Source organism: Vanessa cardui, chromosome 7, assembly GCF_905220365.1.
Source record: "Vanessa cardui chromosome 7, ilVanCard2.1, whole genome shotgun sequence".
NCBI classification, from domain to species: Eukaryota; Metazoa; Arthropoda; class Insecta; order Lepidoptera; family Nymphalidae; genus Vanessa; species Vanessa cardui.
Window position 1 is genome coordinate 192700 of NC_061129.1, and position 27854 is coordinate 220553.

General features: G+C 35.0%; 2 protein-coding genes and 1 long non-coding RNA gene across 3 annotated transcripts in view; 2 read left to right on the plus strand and 1 right to left on the minus strand.

Annotated features, from left to right (window-relative positions):
- The first annotated feature begins 2005 nt into the window (after positions 1–2005).
- Positions 2006–2989, plus strand: LOC124530901. The gene has a single exon (XM_047105267.1). It carries the CDS (start codon positions 2006–2008, stop codon positions 2987–2989), a length of 984 nt encoding a protein of 327 aa, XP_046961223.1.
- A 1878-nt stretch (positions 2990–4867) lies between these two features.
- Positions 4868–7050, minus strand: LOC124531429. The gene is made up of 3 exons (XR_006966517.1): positions 6843–7050; positions 6645–6761; positions 4868–6205 (listed from the first exon to the last, which is right to left on the minus strand). It is a non-coding gene; the product is annotated as an uncharacterized LOC124531429 (long non-coding RNA).
- Positions 7051–21425: 14375 nt separating this feature from the next.
- The window catches only part of LOC124531256 (neuroligin-1-like), a 147780-nt gene continuing 141351 nt past the window's right edge, over positions 21426–27854 (plus strand). The window contains exon 1 of the mRNA XM_047105758.1: positions 21426–21642. The gene's annotated coding sequence lies outside the window, so the exon portion shown is untranslated. The remainder of the gene's footprint in view (positions 21643–27854) is intronic.

The following is a 27854-nucleotide window of genomic DNA, read 5'->3' on the forward strand; positions in this document are numbered from 1 at the left end:
ATGTATAATTTGCTTGATCTAATTATTCCAAATGATTAACATAAATATATTTTTAATGATACAAAATTTATTTTGTTTAAAAACTATGATGGAACAGTACGTGGTGTTAAAGCGGACGAAGTAGATTCGTACCACAAGAAATACTTTATTTTATTTTATATACGTTGATTGATCTCATTATTTTAAATGTTTGATATTATGAATAAATATATTTTCAATTATATATGTGACTATTTCCTTTAAAAACCTTTTGAAATGCTTATTTATTTACAGTTATACTTACTTGGAAATAGTCATTTTAATAAACATTTTTATCGTAAACGCCAAAATCACTATCGATTATGACAGCAAAAATAATGTAAGCGCCATAAATGGCATAAATACTTATAATTTTCGTTTTATTTTCAATTATATATTTAAATGTTTAAAAAATATTAAAGTATGCGAAATTTTTATTTTGTAGCACGCTTCTGTAAAAAAATATTTAAAAAAAATCGTCTCCTGTAAAATTTGGTTTTTGTCGGTTACGCTAAAATGGCGGTAAAGGCTCAATATTTTGTAGCGGCTCGTTTATTGGTAAAATCGTTGCATTTTTGCCAATCTGTATTTGATAATCGCGACTCGAGTTCTTTACTAAGGTTGTCAATTTGATCCGTTAACCGTCGCGCGTCAAATCGATGTTCTCGGATGAGTTGTAATAATAATTTCTTACTTGCCTGATTGAGTATTTTATCACCCAAAAAATCACTCGTGCCTACATGTGCAAAGCCGCCAAAACTGTATGGGTTACCTAAGATCCATAAAACTGGTGCTCCGCTGCGTCCTATTATAAGCCAAATCGATACACCAACATATAGATTGGCTCAACACATAGCAAGGATATTATCACCCCTCCGAGGACACACTGCGGCGTATGTCAAGGATTCTTACCAGTTTGTTGGTGAAATCAAAGACCTTAAATTAACCAACAACGAGACAATGGTTAGTTTTGATGTCCAGTCATTGTTTACATGCTTACCCATACAAGACTGCATCGAAATTGTTAAGAGGAAGCTACAGACACACAACATGCCTATTGAATATGCAGAGCTGTTACATCACTGCCTCACATCAGGTTATTTATTGTGGAATGATGAATTCTATGTACAAGTCGACGGGGTAGCCATGGGTTCTCCAGTATCCCCCGTGGTCGCCGATTTATTCATGGAAGACCTGGAGGAGAGGGCTCTTCGCTCCGGACCAATAACACCTAGGTTTTATAAACGGTACGTAGATGACACTTTCACAATATTACCTAGTGATCTGACATCTGCATTTTTAGTACATCTTAATTCTATAAATAAGAACATTCAATTTACTATGGAATTAGAGGCAAATAATTCTTTAGCTTTCCTTGACATCCTTATTATCAAGAATCCTGATAATACATTAAGTCACACAGTTTATAGGAAACCCACACACACAAACAAATACCTCAATGGTGACTCGCACCACCACCCTAGTCAGTTAGCTACCGTTGGCAAATCTTTGTTTCAGAGAGCCCACCATCTCTGCGATGCTGAACACCTAGAAGAATACCTACTTGACGTTTAGCGGTGACAAGTGTGTTCGTACATTTTATAGAAACAAAAATAGTAAAACACAGTGAAATTGATAAAACAAACCTTTATTAAAACATTAAGTGTGTAAACATACTGTAAGTGTAATAAATACATTGATAAGTTTTAATATCAGTGAATTTTGTGCAAAGTTAATCAGCTGTTTGGATCAGCTGATGCGTATATACCTACCCACTAACAAAGAAAACAATTCAACGTATACTTCTTTCGATTAAGCGTACAATCTAGTGGTTTGGTGTATTTGTGATTACTCTATACCGACTATAGTGAAATATATTATCCCTTATACATAATTATTACAATATTACATTCCCCTAATAAACTTTATACAAAAATATTATTTAGTGACACCTGTTGGAAAAGCTACGTACTACATTAAACGCACAATGGCCAACAAATGTAATCAATGCGGCAAGTTCTTATCAACTACAGATGGCGCAAAGTGCAATAAATGTAATTCGGTATTCCATCGATTGTGCGTCAACGTTAGCCCCGACTCCCGCCTCCCCGCGCGCTGGACATGCCCAGGGTGCCGCAGAACGGAAAATAAGAACAAGTCTGTCGTAAATACTGAGTCGCCTTCTATGGGTGATATATTTACAGATGCTAGTTCGGCTGATAATGAGGAGAAGAACTCAGCGGTAAGCTTGGCTGAGGAAATGAGGCTTCTGCGGTTAGAGCTTATGTCGGTCACGCGGGAGATAACTTCGTTCAGGGTTGAGTTGACGAGAATGAACGACAATATGGCCGAATTTAATAAAAGGGTCGACAACGTAGAGGAGCGTTTGACTTCTTTGGAAGAAAAAAACTCGGGGTCTGTCGATCAAAATTTAAATAATGTCATTGCGCAATTAAAATCAGACATCAACGATCGTGAACAAAAGTCGCTAATAAATGACATCCAAATAACGGGTTTGCCGGAACGGAGTGGTGAGAATGCTGTCCATCTGACTCTAGCGGTCACGAAGAAATTAGGCCTGGCTCTCGACTCCTGCGATATTGTGAGCGCGGAGCGAGCCGGCCCGCATCGCGCACTAGTGTCGAGTGAGGAGCGTCAGCGTCCGCGACCAGTGATCGTGCGATTGGCGCGGCGGTCTGTGCGCGACGATATAATAAAGGCGGCGCGGGTACGACGCGGCACCGACACATCTGGCGTCACTGACGGCGATCCTTCCCGAGTTTATATCAATGAGCATCTGACTCGCTTTAATCGCCTGTTGTTTTATAAAGCGAGAGAGGAGGGCAAACGACACGGTTGGCGCTTCATATGGACGCGAGAAGGCAGAATATATATGCGACGTGAGACGGATACGGCAGTACAACGCATTCGGACAGAATGTGATATAAGTAAGATTTTTGGTTTAAAATAATTTGGCAGTTAACCAATTTTATAAGAGTTGTTTATTTATATTACGAATATTTTCTAATATTGTTCTTGTTTGTTTATAGTCTAGGTAAAATTAATTTATTTGTCTTTATTGGTATGTTTATATTTAGTATTTTTGTCTACGCTTACTATATACTTTTGTTAAGGCTGGATAATGATCAAAATTATTGTAATTTGGAAACGCAATTTGTAACCCTCAATGACGTGTCCCCGGTCAGTATGATAAAATATTTAATATTGTATAAAACTAATATAAAATTATTTATATATTTCCACATTAACTATTACGTTCATTTGAATAACTCTAAGTATATACATCATTCTTTTATATATAGCTTAGTATTATTTTATGAAACGGTCATATTTTGTGCATCTCATTTATTTTTTATCTCTTTGTATATTTTTTTTACTTACTATAAAAAATGATCAATTATAAAAATCTTAAATTGGGTTTGTTCAACCCGGGTTCGCTTGGCTCACATCACGACGAGTTTATAGTGCTTATGGAGCGCCATGAGGTAGATGTTATAGCAATTAACGAGACATGGTTGCGCCCGGGAGAGGAGGGCAGAGCTCCTGTTGTGCCTGGCTACCGGTTGCGACACATACCACGGCCAGCAGAAATACGTTCACGAGGTGGGGGTGTCGGTTTTTACGTCAAACGCGGTATATCTGTGTGTACACTTGTACATCCGATATCACCCCTTGTGGAACAAATGTGGGTAAGTATCAAAATAAATAGCAAAACTATAATTGTCGGCACAGCATACCGCCCTCCCTGGGGAAATATTACAACCTTCTTTGACGCCTTGACAGAATCTATAGGTAGCTTACCCTATCATGATAATCTGTACTTATTAGGAGATTTTAATATTAATTATATTGGCACTCGAGATCATCATAAGCAGGCATTGGACTTGTTCCTTTCAACTCATGACTTAACACAATATGTCACAGAACCAACACATTTTACACCTAATAGTGAGACTATGATTGATCTTATTTGCTCAAATACTCCGGTTGGTAAAATTACAGTAGACCACGTAGCGGAATTCGGTGGCCATGCCTTTATATCCTGCGAAATAACTATTAAAAAAAATAAAATCTTACCAAAAACTATTGCGATTAGACCTTTAAAAGATATTAATTCAGAACACCTTATTGAAGCACTTAATTTAATTAACTGGCAGAGCGTGAAGAATATCGAGGATATAAACGACATGGTGGCCGTATTCACTAGTAATTTGCTGTGGGTATTTGACTTAGTTGCGCCTATTAAAATGATTTATATTAAGGAAGATCAGTACCCCTGGATAACGTATAATATAAAGTTATTGATGGATCGTCGGAATGAGGCACACGTTAAGGCAAAAAGATCTGGGTCGGAAACAAGTAAAAATTATTATAAAGACTTAAAATCGCAGGTCACTCAAGCAATTTATCGAGAGAAGTCGGCTTATTTTAATTTCCATATAAACTCAAATATCAAAAACTCAATTATACTTTGGAGTCACTTAAAAAAGCATGTTAACATAAAACAAAGGCATAATAATATTATACCAGAAGAACTTAATGATCCGAATACGATAAATAACCATTTTTTGAACATTCCTGGTAGCAACTACGTTTCTCCGTCGACAATCGATTATTATGAGATGCATAAATATGGCTCAGCTATTTTCACGTTGGTTACTGTCGATGAATTTGAGGTCTTAAAAACGGTACACTCTTTAAAGTCAAATGCTATGGGTATAGACAGTATCTAATTGGATATGCTCCTACTGACTTTACCGACTACACTGGCACATATCACTACAGTTATAAATAAATCTATTATAAGCAACACATTTCCGAACTTGTGGCAGACGGCTCTAGTGAGACCTATACCCAAGAAAGACAACGTTAGTGAATTTAAGGATCTTCGACCAATAAGCATATTACCTTGTATTTCAAAGATATTGGAGAGAATTGTGTGTAACCAGTTAACAGGATTCTTAGAGGCTCACAATATCTTACCCACAAGACAGTCCGGGTTTCGAAAACATCACAGCACTACTACCGCGTTATTGGATGTGATTGACAATGTGTTATGTGCACAGGATAGGGGTGAGGGTACGATTCTTGTTTTGTTAGATTTCTCGCGTGCCTTTGACACAATAAATAGGACTTTATTTTTAGCAAAACTGAGATATTACGGGTTCAGCTGTAACGCAATTAAATGGTTTTCTAGTTATTTAGGAAATCGTAAACAAATTGTAGAGGTAATAAATGAGGATGGCTCGAGGGCTCTCTCTGATTGTTGTTCCGTTCACAGAGGCGTCCCCCAAGGATCAATATTAGGGCCTATTATCTTTGCGCTTTACTGTGCGGATATAGTTGAAAATATAAAACATTGTAATTATCATATTTATGCTGATGATATACAAATATACTTATCTTTCAAAAATTTAGAAGCAAATATGGCTATACGAAATTTAAATGATGATCTTAAACATATTTCAGAATGGTCAGATTGTCATAATCTCATTTTAAATCCGATAAAAACCAAATATATAATTTTAGGAACAAAAAACATGTCAATTTAATTAATGACCTAAATCCATTCTTGCATATCAAAGGAGAAAGAATAGACCGAGTCACGGAAGCACGAAGTTTGGGCTTGTTGATCGACGAGCAATTAACATTCGAAAAGCACACTATAAATACAGCTCGCAATTGCTTTTACAGGCTAAAAGTCTTATATCAGATCCGGGACGTGCTAAGTAAAGATATGCGTATAAAATTATGCGACACTTTAGTGCTTTCGAAGTTTAATTATGCTGATGCGGTCATCGGGCCTAGATTACTCACACGCACCAAAAATCTTATACAGCGGGTACAAAATGCATGTATAAGGTACTGTTTCAAAATACCGCCTCGCGCACATGTTTCCCCTTACCTCAACAACGCCCGAATAGCGAGGATGGAATACCGTAGGCAACTGCACTTTGCAACCTTGTTGTTTGGTGTAATTAAAAATAAAACGCCTATATATCTATATAATAAACTGAGCTGGGCCAATGAAAGTAATAGAAGTTACCAAACGAGAGCTTCATCTTATATGCTGAATGTGCCGTCACACCGCACAGCAGCATTCCGCGGCAGTTTTCGGTACGCAGCAACGAGGTGTTGGAACAACATCCCCCCTCCGCTTCGGATCCTAAAGACCATAAAAACATTTAATATTAAATACAAAAAATATTTATTTAATCTACAGTTAGAATCGGAATAATAAATATATATTCGTATTTGTGTATATGTATAATTATATACATATATGGTTGTATGTGTTTCTATGTATATATGTTTATATTAGTTATATAAACATTATTATTACATATACATAATCTTAAAAAATTGGCTTCGTTCTCGAGTTACATAACTATGGCGTGACATCGGCTTAATTACCTTGTAATTTTTATTTAATTTTTTTTTAATTTATTCTTTTTAATTTGTATTTTTGTTTTTTTTATTCTTTTTTATTTTCAATAACCATATAGATCTTCGATTATATATTAATATAGTACTAAAATATAACATACATTAATATCTAATTTTCTTTACCTAGGTATATAAATATTAATTATATATCATCTTACCTTAATGGTATGGCTCCGCTGCTTGCATGGTGTTGTTCCAACTACTATACGTTAGTTATGCTGAGAAAACTGCCGCTAATAATGAGGTTTTATTATTTGATTTTATCGTTGGGTAGTCTAGAAATCAAAGAAAGTATCTCATTAGTTATTTTTAATATAAGCTCACATACTTTATTATTATATGTAATATATTTATACCTTAAACTCTTACGTCCACCGAGTACTTTTCTTTTCTTTTTGTGTCCACTGAATTCACTATAATTATAATACAATTAAAATGCACGCGTCACGCGACCACCGGCGCGCGGCGCACGTGGCATTGTAATAACATTCCTAGTGATCCTATTTCTCCATAACTGGTTTTGCTTTATACAAAATATAAATATATTTGCGTGTGGTTTTATTGAATGAATAAATTATTATTTAATGTATGCAATTTATCTTATAAATAAATTATATGTGTAATGTCTATTGTCTTTATTTTAAATTTTAGTATTTGTATTTTAATTGGGTCACCGCCCGTCAGTAGGTATATAAAAAAAAAAGGGTACCATTGAAAATCAGCATTAGGTGTCCACACCTTTGATTTGCTGAATGGTATACCTATTTGGGACACGTCACGTATATTGTAGTTGTTATTTTTCTTTATATTTGTTTTTGTATCGTTACTTTTTTTTATTGTTCATTTTATTTCTTTTTTTTTTGTGTATATTTATTATTATTTTTACTTGTTATTTTGTACCAAGTGTCATGTTGTCCCAAATAAAAGTGTTCTTTCTTCTTTCTTTCTTTCTTCTTTTTAGAGGACGAGCTACGTCAGGTCAAGCTTGCACTCCACCAGAACAAGCTGCCCGTGCCTCGCCAGCATCGCAGAAGCCGTATCAAGCCACCCACAGTTGAGCGACAACCTGCATTTCTACCATATGTGAAAGGAGTTACAGACAGGATTGGCAACATCTTGAAGCGAGCTTCGATTAAAACCGTTTACAAGCCTCATAAGAAAGTGAGCCAGTTCTTGAGACCTATCAAGAGTAATATCCCTTTACAAACTGCAGGAGTATATAAACTCGAATGTGAGTGTGGTTTATCTTACATAGGCCAAACAAAGAGAAGCATCGGTACCAGGGTCAAGGAACATATAGGAGATGTCAAAAATAGGCGTTCTTCTAAGTCTGCAGTCTGTGAACATGCTCTGGATAAACCTAACCATTTTATCCGATTTGATAAACCACAGATCCTCGCTAGAGAACACAGATTCATTCCTAGAATGATACGCGAGGCTATTGAAATTCAAAAACATCCGAACTTCAATAGAGAAGATGGTTGGAGACTTTCCAACACCTGGGATCCACTTATTAAAAATTTAAAATCCCAAATCCAACAGACTGCAAGACCTAAAGATACAGTTAGTGCCTTCTGCGTGCAACCGGAACGTTACTCAAGATATCAATTGAGAAATCGTTGGCGGTAGTTGTTAATAATATTTCCTTTGTTCTTCAAATAGACAAATGTCATCTTAGTCTACCCGTGACCACGAACACTGCAAAGTGCTCGAAACGTCGGGATGTTTAAAAATAATTAATATACGCGATTCATCCGTTATAATTAGTTTTATTTAAATCCTTTACAGGTTTATTTTAAGTAAACTATGAAATAGCTTACAAATAATTATGGAGACACTAGTTGTTGACACAGCGTAGTTCGCGTTTTAGGGATCGGGGGTCATGTGTTAGATAAAAAAAATAGCCTATGTCCTTCATTGGAGTGCGATTTGCTTCAAAACAAATTATAATAGACAGACAGACAGACAGAGTAACTTTCATATTTATAATATACATATAGATTAAGGTGCACAGGCATTGGTGAAATATAAATGCTTTATTTATGCCCGCACTCTCGTAATCCGCTGGGCCGGCCATCCGATACGTCCAAACACTGACAGCATCATGCCCAAACTCTACTGCTACTTAAAATTTATACACAGACGAACTGAGTGATTTTAATTTTAATTAATTGATAAAGTCATCTAAATGTTTAAAGAAATGAAACCTAAAAATTAATTAGACCTGATCTGGGATTAGTTTATTACTAGCCACTCGACCAACGACTCAGAAAGCTAAGGCGAAGCCAAAGGATAGACTATGATTTTCCCAGGCAAATTCATTCAAAGTACATATTGAATAAAATAAAAATAAAACTTACTCGAATACGCTCCAGAAGGAAAAGCTCTTTCGAATCGTCGTTTTACAAGATACATTAAATTTAAAGTTACTATTAGTAAAGTTAAAGTTGGTTTTTATTGCACTTCATTTTCCATAACAATTACAAGCTTGACGCGAGAAGAGCGAATGTATTATACGAGTAATGAGTGTAAATGGTGATCGTAAAAGTGAGCTTCATAACGATTTTTAACGTTATTTACATAAATATATCTGTCTCTCTCTGATAATCGAGGATTATCTCAGATATAATGGAGTCTCGAGCAGTCGTTTAAATCGCGGTAACGCACTGGAATTATACGGAATTGTCGGAAAATTGCTCTTTCGGGGCAATTGCTGGAGTTCGAACGAGTTTTGTTTTAAAAAGGACCGCTCATTGAAATTAATGTCTTCGATAAGAAGTTAGACTATTGGATCAGCGACTCCTTATCGACTAATAGGGATTTGAGACAGATGGTTGTCATTAGCAAAATAAACGTCCGTTAAATGGTTATAGATGCGGGGGGGGGAGGTCGTGTAAGACGTATTGTGTTGCTTATTAAAAAACAAATACACTTATCTTTGTAAACAAGACGCGCAGGCACGCGGCGCAGCGTGTCAAAGTCAGCAAGTCGTACGCCGGAAGTGGGGCACGTACGAGCAGCTCGGTACTTTATTTGATTAATTTCTTGCAGGTACGCTTGCATTATTGGCGTGATGTTGATATATTGACGCCTTCCAACGAGACGACTTTATTTGAGTATTTTGCGCGAATATAACAAATAAGGAAGTATTTCGAATCATCACTTTTCTGTCTTTGTGATGTGCCCTACAGGGCATGAGTATACAGCTTGAAACTTTTTAAAAAATAAACCAGTAATTAGCATATTTCTCATTTTCCAAATGTTTGCACGAAGTGCGACGGACAAATGACAAATTTTATTAAGACAAATACTCAGGCAAGCAATCATAACGATCAGATCTGAGGAATAAAAAACGAGAGGCATCGTAGGAGACGAGGTCGGAAGTAAGTTACTTCCGTTGTGTATTATGTATTACATAGCAGATGCAATACAATAAATCAAAGACGTTTTGGATTATTTAAATGAAAACGACCTAATTTTTATCAAAATCCCTTGTGAATTAAATAATAATAAAGCCAGCGGCCTGTTCAATTAACTGTAATCCGGGTAAAAGAAAATCGTTCTATAAAAAAATAACATTTACATACCAAACATATCAAGGTAGGCTACAGCGAAGAAGAATTTGCTTAATGATTATAACTATTCAATTGTCGGCCTGGAAATAAAAATATGAGGCTTATAAAAACTACAAAACCTTATAAATATATAACATGTCACTAAATTCACAAATAGTATAAAAATATGCTCGATTGAAGCTATATTTGGTGGATAGGGTGATAAAAATGTCAATACAAATTACCTACTGAAATAAACGAATACATTTTTCTATTTTTCGCATGAAGTGAGAAGCGAGTATTAGGTGTGAAGTTGTCTATTTTGAGCGGCTTGACACTTATTTGGTAGTTTAACATGTTTCAGGTCACTGTGTGCGCGCGTCGTAAAAATTCTCTCATATTTTATTCACAAAGCGTCAAAAGAATGACTTCAGAGATGTAAAACTATTAAGACTTGATATTGCGTCGCAGCTCGATGAGACTATTCCACCGAATACCGGGTATTCAAGCTCGGGCACGCCGCGCGCCGGGCGCGTCGCGACGCTTCCACGAACATAATTTTTATTAGGAGTTACAGAAACGACACCGCATTCCATAGCCTAGGCACGTACACCAATGTTTCATACATGAAGTCTTTGAGAATATCTTTAATACCTTACCTTTCACAACGGTAAAATCCTATTAAAGTTCAACGTGAACAACTCAGGCTTTTAACACTAGCGATCCACCCCGGCTGCCGGTGGAATTTATTAATAAAGAAATTAAGAAGTTCTCCAGGTAAGAAAAATGATGTAGGTAATTACTTTATTTTATATAAGAGCCGAGACGGCTCAGTGGTTAGAACGCGTGCATCTTAACCGATGATTGCTATTATTAATGTGCTTAATTTGTGTTTATAATTCATCTCGTGCTCGGCTGTGATGGAAAACATCGTGAGGAAACCTGCATGAGTTTAATTTCATAGAAATTTTGCCACATGTGTATTCAAACCTACTCCTCAAAGAGAGAGGGGGCCTTAGCCCAGCAGTGGGAAATTTACAGGCTGTTGTTGTTGTTGTTGGTGGTGATAAATGTTAGCAATTGTTTTTTAATAAATTAGTTAAAAAATAATTTTGAGTGATATTTTCCCTAGTAACTACCTGACCAGCGATAGCCAGCAGCAAACGATTATTTATTGGTTGCATTTAATTTGGAATCTGTAATATCTTCTTAAATATTGTGTAAAAGGCAATCTTAATCTATATTTAATGCCTAAAGCGGTTTGGGAACTAATTTTGTTAATAAATTGTAAAAGAAAAATTAGCTATCGCGAGTGCACCTCATATGATGTACATATAGTATTTTCTGTTAGCCTTCTCAAGATTTACAATTGCCTAGTACATTGTTTTGATGCATATCTTTATTCAGCGTCAGCTGTGTACGAACGAAATAGTTTTTTGGATAAGACTCGGCCATAGTTCAGCCATTTTTCTTCACAACCTTTCTCGTTTATCGCTTTTTCTATTAGTGAACAGCGTATCCAAATCCGCAGAGTGGAAAAAAAGCGGAGATACAGACAGAAACAAAAAGGGAACGTCCCTTTTATACAATTTATCGGTTTTCGTAGAGCATTATTCGATTTTTTATATATAATTAGATATTACTATAGAAAAAACTAAATTTATACTAACTGTACTTGGGGCGTGTCCAAGCCCGTCTTTTATTAAGCGCATTATCTATTAAGGGAATGGACAATATTTCTTTCAGCGCCAATGCCATATACATTGGTAGTGAATTGGTAGTACTTACAGATAACCCACTTACGCGTTGGCCACTTATGCTATACAAAACATAAACACTTATGTCGGCAATATCGCCGCTTTTGATGAACGTTTTTTGCTATCGGAACGAGGACGGCCGCGCACCAGATTGGAGTTTAATCAAATGCAGATGTTGCTCTCTACTGACAAGATATTCTCAATTTGAACGTTTACACTCACTTGTCTCGAAAAACAACGCAGAAGAAGAGCAACTTTGGAATTTAAGTGATGGCGTTGAGCGATTAATAAAATTATCGAATTGTCGAACTTCGAATACTTACAATCGTTTATCTTAATCGATATTTATTGAATAAAATACTGAATATATTGTTTCAAAGCCAAATTTTTTTAATACTCGGTAAAGCCTTTCCACTTTTTATGCACATTTTTTTGAGTTTATTCCAATCACCTAGAAGAAAAATTAAAAGATCATTTTCCAAATGTCACTTTTCAAATTTGAGCTCGTATCTTTGTGTAGAATCTAGGTACTTTATTCGCTTCATATCTGAGTAATGCTCGTTCTTGTCGAAACGATAAATTTATTTACCAACCACCAAATGATCTTCAGTAGAATGTATAGACGGTTTGTCTTCGGTTGCACAGTTCGGGTTATCTGGAAGTAGTTTACATTTACACGCTCTGTTCAGAGATGTTGGGTTTGCTGGCTCTGTTTACCGACGGACATGTTTATTATCCTTGCTGTATACTAAGGAATGGTGCGTTTGTGAGCGCTGTATAGCTTAAAATAATAATTCGTTTTACTTTGTAAAAAAATTGACAGACTGGACCACACGCATTATCTAGCGATGTATTATTCCTACTTGCATATCTTACAGCTGGTGATAGACAATGACTCAACGGTATTTTTGCTTCCAGTAATATATACCAAAGGATGTTTGATTGGATTTCTAAATAATTAAAAGTCATGTTACGTGTGATAACGTCACTGTTCGGGAAAATCCTTTAAATCTATCAAAGTATTTGGCGCTTTCCATGCTGTCCCTCTCCGAGCATTAAAATAATTACAACCATTGTTTATCGAAATTATTCAATTTCGGCATAACAGCAATATTTGCGATGATTTTGATACAAAAAGCATACTCATTTTACGAAGTGGTCATCTTAGTTAGTAGATACTTCAAAATCACTCGTTGTCAAATATATTTTAACGTGAACACCTAGCAATATCACCAACTTCGGGATAGAATGTTTCCAAAGGTAAACGTCGCTCGATCGTTATCAATCTAATTCAAAATAGCAATAATTACAAAACAATGGCAACAAGTCGTTCTAAAAGTCCTCTCGACCAAGCAATCTATTTTAACAGTCACCGTGTTCGTATACCCGGAGTGACATTTCAATAGGGAACATGTCATAAACACTTTCATGACATAAGCAATAATTGATTGGAGATTCCTGAACGTCCCTACTTAAGTGCGGGGCTATAGATTACGAGTGCCGTAGTTTAGTTAATGTCGTGTGAATATTAATCATGAACGGCGTCGCAGTTTGAGCGTGTTGGGCGACATAATTAGGCGCAGCGCCGCGCCTTGCCGTCTAATAATTTATTTTCCTATATCCCTTTAACAAAAGGCTTAAATTACGAGTTATAGTTCGTTCGTCGTTCGATCGGTATTTGCCGATTTCCGGATCGCTGTTACCTTGAGTCATTATGGAATAAATTTATGATTCATTGATAATAATTTTGCTAAGCTGTTTTAGAATATAAGGCTCAATTTTTATACAAAAACTCAAAGCCGACTGTATAAAGACTTGATGCAAATCTCTGCCCAGATAAATTATGTTGTTGGATACACGTTTAACAGACTTTACCCCGACAGACATAAGTTTTCTGATGATATGTTTTTCATCGCTGAGGTCGAAAATAGTGCCGGAAATTAAATAACTGGAACTGGAGATATGAAGGATAGAAGCAGAGTTTCAAGTGGGTGATATGAGAGGGCGACGGTGACGGTTTGGTGCAAGACGGACATGCACAAAGTCCTATCACCATGTAAGCACTTACAATTAAATGAATTATGAAGGCGAGAAATTTAGACAAGTCTGAAGTCACAATTTTCGGTTTAGATATACGCGTTCTAACTACCTCGTCTCGTCTCACCAACCATAATTCGTGATATAATATCTCTTGCAGATTGTTAATGCTCCGGATCACTCGCAACAGGAACAGATCTCTGGAACAGATTGTTATGGTGATTAAATAGCGCTGTCGGTGGTTAGTTTCATGCGAGCCTCTCTACGTACTTATCGCTCGCTTCACGTTACCGCGAAACTTGAATAATTTATTTTTGTTAATTATAAATAATATATATACCTTAAAATCTCTTCCACCTAGAAACATTATATAATTAATAACATATACCCGCATTCATTTTTTTCATATAGTAAACGTAGTACGGATTATACAAATAAATTGTTATTAATATAGGTATTTTCGTTTTTTATGTAATATGTAGCCGGATAGATAAGCAGTCGTCTAGTTATAAATGGCATCACCGCCCACAGTCATTGGCGCTGTAGAATTAGTAACGATTCCCTACATCGCACATTGCTTGATCAAACTTGGAAGTTAAGATGTTATGTCATTCGTCTTTGTAATTACGTTGGTAATTACGTTATACGTATTTACGTTGTGTTCCGGCATAAAGGGTACTCAACCTTTACGCTGGAACACAACAATTTAAAGTATAGAAATACTCATTCAATATTCTTCCGCCTATCTTCTGATAGGATCATCTGATAGTAGGTGGTATCACCCAGGCTTGCACACAGCCCTACCAGACAGCAAGTGTATTATTTAGAGTATTAAGAATGACTTTTTGTGTTAAAGTTAACAGAAGGGTAAGTACCCTTCCGGGCTTGATTCATTCGTTATAAACTTTGAAAGATATTATAATCGTTGATAATATAATCAGCACATATACATATATGAATATTGTCAGCACGCAAGTATAGGCAAACATAACGCGCTCGAAGAATACATACAAAATGAGAAGATAAATAAGTCTGAAATAAAAACAATCTTTTTATTATTTTTAATTGATATCTTAATTATTAACATTTAGTTTTTTATTTACTGACAAAGGGAAAATCTTCGAACGCAATAGTTCTTATTTCTTTAACCGGAAAATATTGATAAATACTTCCAATTCCCTTCTGAACTAAAATCAAAACACCAGGAAATATACTCTATTATGAAATATCTGACCACAGCTCTGTGGTTAGACCGTAGCGTCTCGCCTATTACTGCAGTTAGCTACGAGTCTACAATTTCGTAGCACTCGCTACGATTCTGTCGCGCTATCGGCTACGAATGCCTCCACTGTGATTAAGCATTATTGCTGGCCGTAATCGATGCTTTCTGCGGATAAATTTAACGTAGCGACCATCGCTTAAATCAATTGAAAATAATACAAATCTTTATATCGATAATAAGTTACTGGGATTTTTCTTTATTTTTTTTATAATTTTAAAAAGTTTTGATGTTAAAAAAGAGGTTTTCGTAAAAACAATTACTTGTATAAAGTAGATTACTCTGAAACATAATTGCGCAAAAACATTGACTGCGATGTATTTTCTTTTATGCAAATTTTACGACCGGTGTGTGAGCTGATTGGGCTCATTGTATGTGGACGTTGGATGTCATGATTATTTACTGCATTTGGGAAGGATTCAGTAGAGGATTATAGAATCATAATTTGATTTTTATTTTGTGACACATTTGTTTTATACAATCAGTATAATATCAAACTGAAATAATTGTTAAAACATAGCGCTGATAATTCTCTTTGTACATAAATTAATATTGATATTCGTAGTTAAAGCAACATGTTCTTGGTAGTATCCTGTCTTCAATCAAGGAAGCGATGAGGTTCCGACAAGTACACTCGCCTTAATCCTTAAAGCGATCTATCAGTGCTTAAATGTTCTTAGGGAGCTTGATGCAACTGAACTGAACGTTTGGTGATAATCCTTGCTTTTACTTGCTCTACAACCAGTAACGTAAACTATACCATATTAAGGAACATCGTTAACAATTAATGTTTTTTGTTGACATGTAGGTGATATATAGTTGATGGATGGACCTAGTTTATATGTTCTTAATTTGTATATTTAATGAATCTCGTGCAGATATGTATCAAAGCATTGTGACATAACCCAGTATGTATCACATGTAAACCTTTAACACGTAAATCCACCGTATTGAAAAAAGTTCCAAACCTTTTTCTTTCTAGAAAAATTATGTCGCATATTTCTGACATCGGATGATCATGTTCTGCAGTTACATTCGAATTTGTTTTTTTAGAATACTGCTCTTGCTTATATTCTATGAATTGCAAACAAAACATTTTTAGCTAGTTCTTAAAATTCCTTTTATGATATATGAATGATGAATATAGTCTCCAAAAGTCTGTAGTTTAATTTTTATGGGCATATTTATTTCGTTAGCTTTAAATTCACTCAATAAATACATGATGATAAAAAAATATATTAAGCACAAGACGTCAAAGTTATCGAAGTGGAAGCACTTGCCACTGGGAAGGTGATAAACAGTAAATGAGACCAAACTACTGTATAAGATTATGTGAGTTCCGAAAGTATTGTTGTTGACACTAGTAACAGGAATGCAAAGAACAAATATGAGCTTATTTCTTGAGTTACTTGATTGTATAGAGTCACCAACTCTCTTTTTGGGTCAACGAATTCACTTTAAACTATAAATGCAATATTAAGCTTTTAATTCTGAACTATTTATCCAATCATGAAAATTTGCATACCAGTTATCAGGGGTACCCAGAAGTAAACAATTAACCTACACAATATCCCTCTCTCATACGCAGGTAAAGATGGGGCTGGAAACAAGCACGACAATACAATATAAATTCAAACAGTCCTAACTGTGACTACATTTATGAAATGAAACCAAAATAAGCCTCATTAATTTACTTACATATAATAATAACTTAAAAGTTATCTCACGTATACTTTGATGTAATTTTTTTATAATTAAAAATCATCCATACCAGCACACGTTATCGGTAGTTCGCCACCAATTATTATTGCAAGACAACACGGCCGCGCCGCGCCCGACGCCTTTCTGCTTAATTCCCAGTCGAAAATTTCCTTTAAATTAACATTCGCGCGTTGGTTAAGTAATTTCTACAATATTTAATTGAAACACTATTTTAACACGTCCAATGCGGAGCGAGGTCTAACACGCCTCGTATCAACCCTTGCGGTGCGACCAAGAAAAGCATAGATTTCTCTGCCATGTGGAGGCCATAACGTCTACTTGATGGATTGTAAAGTAAAGTAACAGCCTGTAAATTTCCCACTGCTGGGATAAGGCCTCCTCTTTCATTATGGAGATGCTTTGGAACATATTCTACCACGCTGTTCCGATGCATGGTGGAATGCAAATGTGGCAGAATTTCGATGAATTTAGACACATGCAGGTTTCCTCACGATGTTTTTCCTTCATCGCCGAGCACGAGATGAATCATAAACACAAATTAAGTACATATACATATATAGTGGTGCTTGCCGGGGTTTGAACCCGCAATCATCGGTTAAGATGCACGCGTTCTAACCACTGGGTCATCTCAGCTGTATTGTAGGAATGTGATAAATATATCTACATGATGCTTATTGAAAACCAAATGTTGTGGTGTTCCTACTTTAATGTCGCTTTGACCACTTATGACGCACTGAAGAAATAAAATTCGATCACATCACATCGAGTTTTAGTTTCTTAAACGGGGTCTAATAAGCCCTGTACCGCTATTATGGTAGTTTTCATACGAAGTCTTAAGAGTAGGAATAGAAAAAAAATTCATACGAAAATTATAACGAATATTATAATCATTTCAACATTTTCTTACTGTAGTATTAAAGAAAGCGTGTGAGCATGTAAGCATGTATTATGTTTCAATTACTCGTACTCGCGAAGACATGATATATTGAGGAGCGTGTCGCTGGGCTTCGAGTCAGTCACCAGTGTAACGAGGTTTGTTTGTTCTTTCGCACATTACATGAACTTGCGACTTTTGTTTTGAGTTTCTTATTGAAAAATGATACACAGAAAAGCTATGCGAAGAAAAGTTTTTTTCATACTTTAGCACGAGCTCTTTTATATTATGTTGCTTCTTTGCTTTTTATACGATCTTGGAAAAATCAGTTGCAGCATTACCTTTGACTCATTGTATCTTTTGCAAGAGAAGTATCCTATCATAAATTACATATTTGCTTCGAATATACATGTACAAAATATCAATAACATAATATGACAAAGAAACTTCAAAAATTACGAACACAAGAGTTTGTTGAGAAAGAACATTTAAAAAATTAATAAATAAAATATGTGATCGCTTCAAATTGCCTAAAATTGGTTACCCCAAATTTTCAAATTTCATCTTTCATCTCCTTAACGGTCGAAAATATCAAAGGCAATATAAATTTGTTTTCATAAACCGAACATAAACATTTTCCATCTGATTAAACCTCTTCTAATCAATACAGGATAAGAAACCGTATCAGCTCTGCTCGCAGTAGCAGATTACGAGATGACAAACAGTTTGTTATTGTGACTTCGGCGCCGCGACGAACTGGGAACACTTATTACAATAGAAATGGCATTCTTCACCGGATAGCTGAGAATACTCCGATAATGCTTCAAGAGATTATAAACTAAAAGCAGTCATAAAAAGTAGACCCAAGGCGCAGTTTGAAGAGCTAACCAAATCTCGGGTTGCGGCTTCTCTCCATCTTCCTTAGTGCAATCATTCTTTTTTGCTTTCGCGGTTGCATTACGTAGATGAAAACGTGTAATAATAATTTAAAATAAAATATTTATAAAAATTAAACTTTTTTTATTTGTTTAATTTAGATTAAAAAATCGAAAATATCTATACTAGTAATATATACTTCATAAATTCACTTTATGGTGAGTAGTCACCACTATTTACAGATCCACCACATTTACTAGCCGTGCATAATGTATGCTCCACCAATCTTAAGAAATAATATGACTATTGTTCTTGTAGTTACACTGACTCACTCATTATCCAAACAGCTGTAGCTGTAGAATACATAAGGTTGAGTGCATGGAGGACCAGTAGTAATAATAATATACATTATATCGTACTGTGTTGCTGTCACTTCTTCAGCCACCGTTTCCTCTGAGGCAATAATCAAGCTCAGAGAATAAGGTCGTTTTAGTTGTACCAGTTGCTTTTTTGCCGTCGTTGAGATTAGTTTTTTGTATCGTGACTCCGTGAATATTTTTGTATTAGCTTCTGCGATATTCACACGTTCCGACCTTGTAGTATTTATAAAGGGATTTTTACATAGAATAATATTTCAATTGAATTAAATACTTAAATACACAAACAACCAACGGTTTTATCTATACCTCAGACACAAAATGAGTATCAAAAATGACAATTTCCAGACGTTTAGTTACAAATGACAATGACAACAACGGAAACACCTAAGGAAATTTTTGATATTTAGACCCGGATTGGAACCCGGGATCTTCGGGGATCTGCAGTTAAACCAACGATTCACTGGTAAAACAAAACGTGGATGTGTTACAAGTATTAGTTCGGAGTACTTTTGAGCATCAGTTTATCGGCGTCGTTAGTTATTCGACAAAACTCATTATAACTTGGTCCAAAGTCACCTGCTACGTCGGCACTGTTTCGAAAATTGTTTGCGAAATTTTTCGTCCAACTTTTCGTCGCATATTTTTTTATAATTGAGTCTCGTTATGTAAGGCTTTAAGTTATGTATATAAGAGTTGTACCTACTCCAAAGTTTTACAAAGCGATTCATGAAACTACTGAGCTGAGGGAGACGATTTCTGGCACTGCATCGATAATAAGCAATGCGGGGAGACATTACAACAGCATGATTTTTGGGATTTTCATAGCAAAGTGTTGGCAAAAGCCAATAAAGAACTATTATTTTACATAACATCTCAAAATTTTTCTTTTCGAGTGAAGATTTGTGGCTAATCATATGTTGCCGTTATCATATTAAATATAAAGTAAAGATAGTTTTTATTATTTAATAGAGAAACTGGAAACCACAAAACCTCTCAAGCAATAATGTATTTATCAAAATAGTTTTATTAAAATCGTTTCCTTTTTCGTTTTCGTGATATATCACAATGAGAAGATATGGAATACAATGAGATCAAAATTCTAATCTATTACAAAACTACTAAAAAATGACGTCATGCTACTGTTGTTGTTATATTTTACATCTTTGTTGATCCGCCCGAGAAAAGTCCGTGTTTCAATCTGTTCCATACTACTTGCTTTTGATTTTAATATTTTCATGTAGTTGTAGTTCAAAATGCTTTGCAAATCTTCAAGTATTTTCAAAACAAAGGCTACTAAATAGTCAAGTTTCTTCTTATTTCTCATTCTGTTAAACTTTTTGTTATGAAAAAGTTTTAGATTGAATAAAAAATTTAGTGATCACAACTATTTACGTATGTACTATCAGCTATGTACGTTGAGTCGTATGAAAAAAGCAGGTTGATAGAAAGGCAGCCATCAATCATCACATACATCACTTTTTATGATATTTATTGTGAACTAAAACTTCGCAAAACGTAACGTATGTGGATTATATTATCCAATTAATTAATTCATTCGATTTCAAAGCACTATTCGCTGCAGTGTAATTTTTATAATCGAACAAATTCCATACAAATATCTAATGTCATATAACCTCGTTTGAACTGTCAATTGCATGCGTTATCTGTATTCAGAACGATCTTTTGAACATTATAATTTAATTTTGTTATTGATATGTATTTTATGGACAATATGAAAATTATTTCAGTATATTATTGCTACGAAACGCTCTGTTTCGTAATGAATATTAATACAATATTAAATATTGCCTGCTATTGCATAAACTCAATTAAAATAATTGAATTGAATGTATTTATTTATGTGGCTAAGCTCGATTTAACATTTACTTACTTTGTCATACGTTTTGTTTTACTTGCTGGTAGTGCTCTATATTCCATGTTCTACCGTATGAAAGCAACATTTAGTATTATTGTTCCGGTTAGTACGTAAGTAAGCGTAACTACAGGCACAAGAATGTAACGACTTAGTTCCCAAGGTAGATGGGCATTGGATACGATGAATGATTTTTTTTTTTATCAAAGTACCTACTGATGTTTATGGACTGTGGCGACCACTTACAATCCCATTTGTAAGGTATCCCATTTCCTAGTCCGCCAAACCATAAGACATAAAAATTACAAATCAACTTTGCTACGTAGAAAATCAACATCAGTGACGATAAATCTTCGAATCATTTAACATTTATCCGTCGGATTGACTTTTACATCAGCCCGACCCATAAATCAAAGTAAGACGCGTTACCTCAATTTCCTGAAGATTTCAATCATAAATATTTACAGGAGGAAATAGAATGTGGTCAAATAAATAGCGTTTGGTTGAGTGGTACCGGTGAGGCAGGGTAGGCGGCGCGCGCTGCCGGCTCCGGCTTCGGCCCGAGGCAGTCGCGCGGCGCCCGCCGCTCAGCCCGCTCGCGTCGAGGTGTGCGTACTCTGATCCCGAAGCCAGCGGTCGAATCTCGAAGCGAGCCGTGTTTTCTGCTCCCGCATTTATCGTCCCGACTACCGGGCAGTGTTTTGAAACAAGTGTGTTCAGTGTACTCGAGCTATGGTGAATTTTCGTGCTAGTGTCGAGTGAATTATAAATCGGGGCTACCTCGGAGAGCCGGCACCGCTAGAGGTTGGTGCAGTTTACTTATTAATAAGTTAAGCGGCTTGTTTAACTAGTTATCAAGACAATTCTTGGCGGATAAATTCGCAATGAGCGAGTTGCCCGTGAGCGAGATTAACTTGTGTGAATCTGGTTAGGAGTAGGGTGATACGGGTTCTTTGTGGTCCGCAGATAAGCACCACTTTACAAAGCAACGGCTACAATTTCCGACCCAAACGGTCTACTTTTGAGGTCGCCGTGTATAATTTATTTTACGTGAAATCTCTTTGATAGTATATTAATTCAATTTTATTATTCCTTTTACAGGTTCAATGGAGTGGATAGATTTAATAAAGATTTAAGTGACTGATAAATTTGCGTTCCGTTGTGTTACATAAAGTGGATTATGCAACGTGAACCTAAATTATCGATAATTACGCTGCTTTTTAATCTATTACATTTATATATGTACATATAATTAAATATTCTATAATGTCATCAACTATGAATGAAAAGTTTTTCAGTACTTATTTCTATTATTTCCTTACACATAGTGAATTGGTTGTTTCGGAGGTATATTTAGGCATTAGACTAATATTCAAAACAACACATTTAAAAAAAAAAGCTGAGTGTGGGAAATATTACTGCATAGTAGTTCGAGAATTAAGAATTATGATCAACAAACACAAATAGAATTCTTCTTGAAATTTTGATACGAATTAGTATTGAAGATTGTTGAAATGTATACGTTGTAATGATTTTAAATTAGATTCAGATAATTAAAGACTTACAGCGAACAATTTCCGTCCTAATGGAAACTAGGAGTCAGGCTTGAAAATGTGATATTCTTGCATAAGTGACACTTACGTTATCGTTAATTTGTGAGGCATTCAGCACGTGGTACTAAGATTAAATTAAATGGAAGTAATTAATTAGGAAGGTAACGTCACACACACATATAACATTCGTTTATTTAGAATAAACATCCGATTGATAAATGAATGTTATTGGAAAAGTATTTCCTATTGAAATTATATTAAGCTTAATTCTAAATCTTTATCAAATATTTATTGTCCAATCGACTTTAATACATTCACGAGGAATGTCGCTAATCGCTGATAATGAAGTTACTTCTTTGCAAATATTGTCTCATGTTTGACGAAGTAATCTTTTTTTACGAAATGGTAATTTGATTTCTTGACTTCGGAGCTTTCAGAATGTTCAAGGCATTTAAAATATTAAGTCAATGCGGAAGATAAAATCTTTATTCAATAAAGAAACACTTGCTCTTTGAATACCTAGCAGCGGTTCGGAAAAATAAATACCTCAGAGAGAATCGCCTAAAGAAACTCAGCGGGATTATATTATTTTTATGCAAACAATTGTCGTTTTCAATCAAATTAATGTCCATATTTTTTTATTTGAAAGACGTAAAGTCGTCTTCGTTTTATTTTCAGTTCTTCATCTGAAAAGGTGCTTGCTTTAGAATAACATTTAGCGTGAAAAATCATTGACATTTTTTATTATTTTGACATCATAGTATTGTTATACAAAAAGGTCGTATGTGCCATCGGAAAACTCGATTTGTCTCAGTGCATATAACATGCTGAGTTAAGCAGGTTCAAATCTGAGGTCCTTTTCCTTAATTAAGTCTATAATTATGGTATTTTTGACCAGTTGTATTATGGAACATGTTTGGACTGTTAGAACGATTACTAACTGAAGTCTAGCAGCTGACGCAACAAGTTTATACTTGGAGCTCTAAGGAATGCCTTCATCCGAAACTAGGAGCTATAACACTCAAAGACTTTACAAACTGTGTTACTGGATTAAAAAAATACTATTTATACAGGCTGGAATCGAACCTGTATTAATCAAACCTGTATTTTTAAACCTTTCTTTCGCGTAAGTGTCAGTGTATTGTCGTATACTGATTTTTGGAAAATGTAAAATTTCAGTATCTTGTTCGACATCGCGGTTTTCAATTTTAGTTCTTAATTTCCGCTCACGCCCTTTTTCACGTCTTTTTCAAACAATATGTTCTAATTTCAAATTGGTAACATACCTTCTTCGTTTAACAGTTAACATCCTGTATATATATACTAAATGTTATGTTGTATGTACTCAGTACTGTAGTCGTTCAAAACGTAAATACTTATTCCGTGATATATATTTAAAATTGATGTTCATCGTCGTTTAAAATGTTTCACTTCACTTCTTTGATATTGAATGATGTTAATTTGGAGTCTTAACTTGAGTAAGGCTATACACACTCCTCCAGTCATTTCTACAATAAAATAACTTCACTTGAGCTTTAAACTTCACAATAAAAAATTAATAATAAAGTATATTATTGTTTTTAAAGTTTGACAGAAAGAGCCGTAGGTCTCACGCCTGTACTCTTTACGTTTGTAACATTCTTGCATTCGCATGGGATCATTAGAGTGAAGGAATGGAGGATGCACTCACTCAAATATATCCCGCGCATTTGCCTGAGCTGAGATGGCCCAGTGGTTAGAACGCGTGCATCTTAACCGATGATTGCGGGTTCAAACCCAGGCAAGCACCACTCTATATATGTGCTTAATTTGTGTTATAATTCATCTCATGCTCGGCGGTGAAGGAAAACATCGTGAGGAAACCTGCATGTGTCTAATTTCATCGAAATTCTGCCACATGTGCATTCCACCAACCCGCATTGGAACAGCGTGGTGGAATATGTTCCAAGCCCTCTCCTTAATGGAAGAGGAGGCCTTATCTCAGCAGTGGGAAATTTACAGGCTGTTACTTTACTTTACTTTTTACTTTTGCCTAGACTCTATTTAGAATGTTCGTTGTAGCGAAATCGCTCAGAAGGACATCATCATTACATTTAATCTCAGTAACTCGGACGTAAATAGACGTCCGATATATAGCTGGCAAAATTTCCATTTTAAGCAATTTTATGAAACGCTAATTCGATATTTAAAATAGCTTTACTTGATATCACGTTGCTATTGTCAGTTTATAATTACGGAAGTAATTGCAATTTTATTAAATCTGCAAAAAAATGCACAGAAACCGTAGCCGGCACACCCGGGAATTACGTAGCCTGAAGACTTAGGATTAAAGCTTATTTACGTTTATTCTTACGTTCATTTTATTATATAAAATGTTCAATATTTTTATTTTATACCGATGAGATTGTAGCTTTATAACCAAAAACACATTGCGTTACAGATATACACAGACAAATAAAATAGCATCGTAATGAACTAAAAGAACCAAAACTAAACCTTAAAATGCCTAAAAATTGCCAATATCAAGCCTTGAGTTTAGATTCGTGTGTTACTGTAAATAATTTCTGACAGCGACATTAAAAATAATCCGAGTACAACAGTGAGCGAATGAAACACAACAGAGGTTGTAATATATATTATGTTCAAATAAAACAAACACATCATGATCGTATCAAATCCCGAGTAATTGGAAGGAATAAGGACAACACAGTGATCGACAATTTATTGTATCGCCCTTAATCAGGGATCATCTAATTACTGACTAGACGTTGGTAACGTGATATTATAAGTTTTGTTTTATTGTGTGCGAGGATTCAACTCTCGCTACACAAAACACACACATACATATGCATAATTTTTTTTCCAATGATCGTCATCACACTTGGCCCTTGGAGTGATGGTTTAAAAAGCTTCAATAAAAGATGTACACGTCACCTTATCACATCCTGTTGAGTTGGGCTGGTTCGTATTTTGCCCAGAGGATCGGAATTGCGATTCAACGGGGAAATACTGCTAGCATTCTTACCACCATTACACGTGTTCAACATTTATACAATAACTATTTTGAATTCATATTTGTATATACTTAAGGACAATATTAAATTCTATATTTAATGTGCGTCTTATTTAAACAATAACATGTAGTAGAGTTGTATTACTACATTAAATACTTAAATATATATATACAAATATGAGCTAAAACTAGTTACTGTATAAATCTTGACCGCGTGGAATGGTGGTAAGAATGCTAGCAGCATTTCCCCTTTGAATCGCAATTCCGATCCTCTGGGCAAAAAGCGAACCAGCCCTCCTGTCACCAGTGGAGGCAATGAGGCGAGGTATTATACTTTTGATGAAGCTTTTTGCACCACTACTAAATATTAATATTAATGTTAATAATAATTAAGTTAATAAATATATAATACTAAAAGAAACGTTTTAAAATTATGCAAAAAGATGTATCGTGGGATACCCAGATGAAATGAATAGGAAATAAATAGGCAACATTCAAGATTAATTTAATGACAAGAAATAAAATAATAATACAAACTCCCGTGTGAATTAAAATCGGATTAAGATCCGGCTAAACGCATTTTCAACCGACTTCAAAAAGGAGGAGGTTATCAATTCGTCTGAATTTTTTTTTTTTTTTTATGTTTGTTACCTCATAACTTTTTACTGGGTGGACCGATTTTGATAATTTTTTTTTTGTTTGAAAGGTAGTGCTTCCCGTGGGGTCCCATTTTTTTTTTATTTTTTTCCGATGATGGTATCCGTATGAAAACGACGTAAGTCTTAAATTTGCATTATGTATGTGCGCGATAAATAGGTGAATAACTCAAAATTGGTTGGCACAATTTTGATGAATCTTTTAAAATTATAAAGTACATACTTTAAGGGTAGTTTGGTGAAAGTTTGGTAAGGTTCTGAGTATAGGATCCATGACAAATTAAGGGAACGGGAGGGAACGGAACAATTCTGAGGAGCACGTTAGCAATACTCGGTCGAATCTTTTATTTATGGGTTACTTGGATATTTAAATCACCTTCCGGAACGTGGTTATGTTCATGTAATTGTCATAATCGAATATTATAATTAACTAGCGATCCGCCCCGACTTCTCACGGGTGCAAAACTGATACTAAATATACTAAAGAATTTGTTTATTTACGACATCACATTGCAAACTTCTAAAATTGTCAGTGTTTCTTTACTATATTGTTCATTTATTATATACACAAACCTTCCCCTTGAATCACACTATCTATTAAAAAAAACCGCATCAAAATCCGTTGCGTAGTTTTCAACCGACTTCCAAAAGGAGGAGGTTATCAATTCGTCTGTATTTTTTTTTTTTTTTTTTTTTATGTTTGTTACCTCATAACTTTTCACTGGGTGGACCGATTATGATAATTTTTTTTTTGTTTGAAAGGTAGTGCTTCCCGTGGGGTCCCATTTTTTTATTTTTTTTTTTCCGATGATGGTATCCATGTGAAAACGCCATAAGTCTTAAATTTGCATTATGTATATGCGCGACAAATAGGTGAATAACTGAAAATCACGTTAACCAATTTTGATAATTCTTTTTTTATTATAAAATATATACTTCAAGGGTAATTTGGTGAAAGTTTGGTAAGGTTCTGAGCACAGGATCCATGACAAAGTGACGGAACGGAAGGGAACGGAACAATTCTGAGGAGCACGTTAGCGATACTCGGTCGAATCTTTTATTTATAGGTTATTTGGATATTTGAGTCACCTTCCGTAATGTGGTTATGTTTATGTAATTATCATAGTCGAATATTATAATCAACTAGCTACCCACCCCGGCTTCGCACGGGTGCAATACTGATACTAAATATACTACAGAATTTGTTTATTTACGACATCACATCGCAAACTTCTAAAATTATCAGTGTTTCTTTACTATATTGTTCATGTATTATATACACAAACCTTCCCCTTGAATCACACTATCTTTTAAAAAAAACCGCACCAAAATCCGTTGCGTAGATTTAAAGATATAGGGACAGAGAAAGCGACTTTGTTTTATACTATGTAGTGATGGAACTCCTATATGGCTCGCAGTTAGGGTGCGATATGGGGCAGAATTTTTACTATCTTTAATCAAATTTTGTGTATGTGATGTGATGTCATATGATGTACGAAATATAGTTGGTCTTTTTCAAAGTTTTTTTGCTGAGTTCGATGTCAGCTCTTTCGAGGGATCCTTGTAGTTTACGCCGCGTGACGTATTAAATCCGCATTCTCGAAAGTCTATTTTTGCTTTATTCGCAAGTTTCCTTTGAAATTGTCCTCGAAGTAGTTTCTGACTCATATAAACGGAACGCTTAATCTATCCATATTAAAAAAAATTAGTTAGTCAACATCAGCTTCACTTAAAATCAAAAAATAAATAAAAATTTTAACAAAAAGAAAAACCGACTTCAAACAAAACACTATT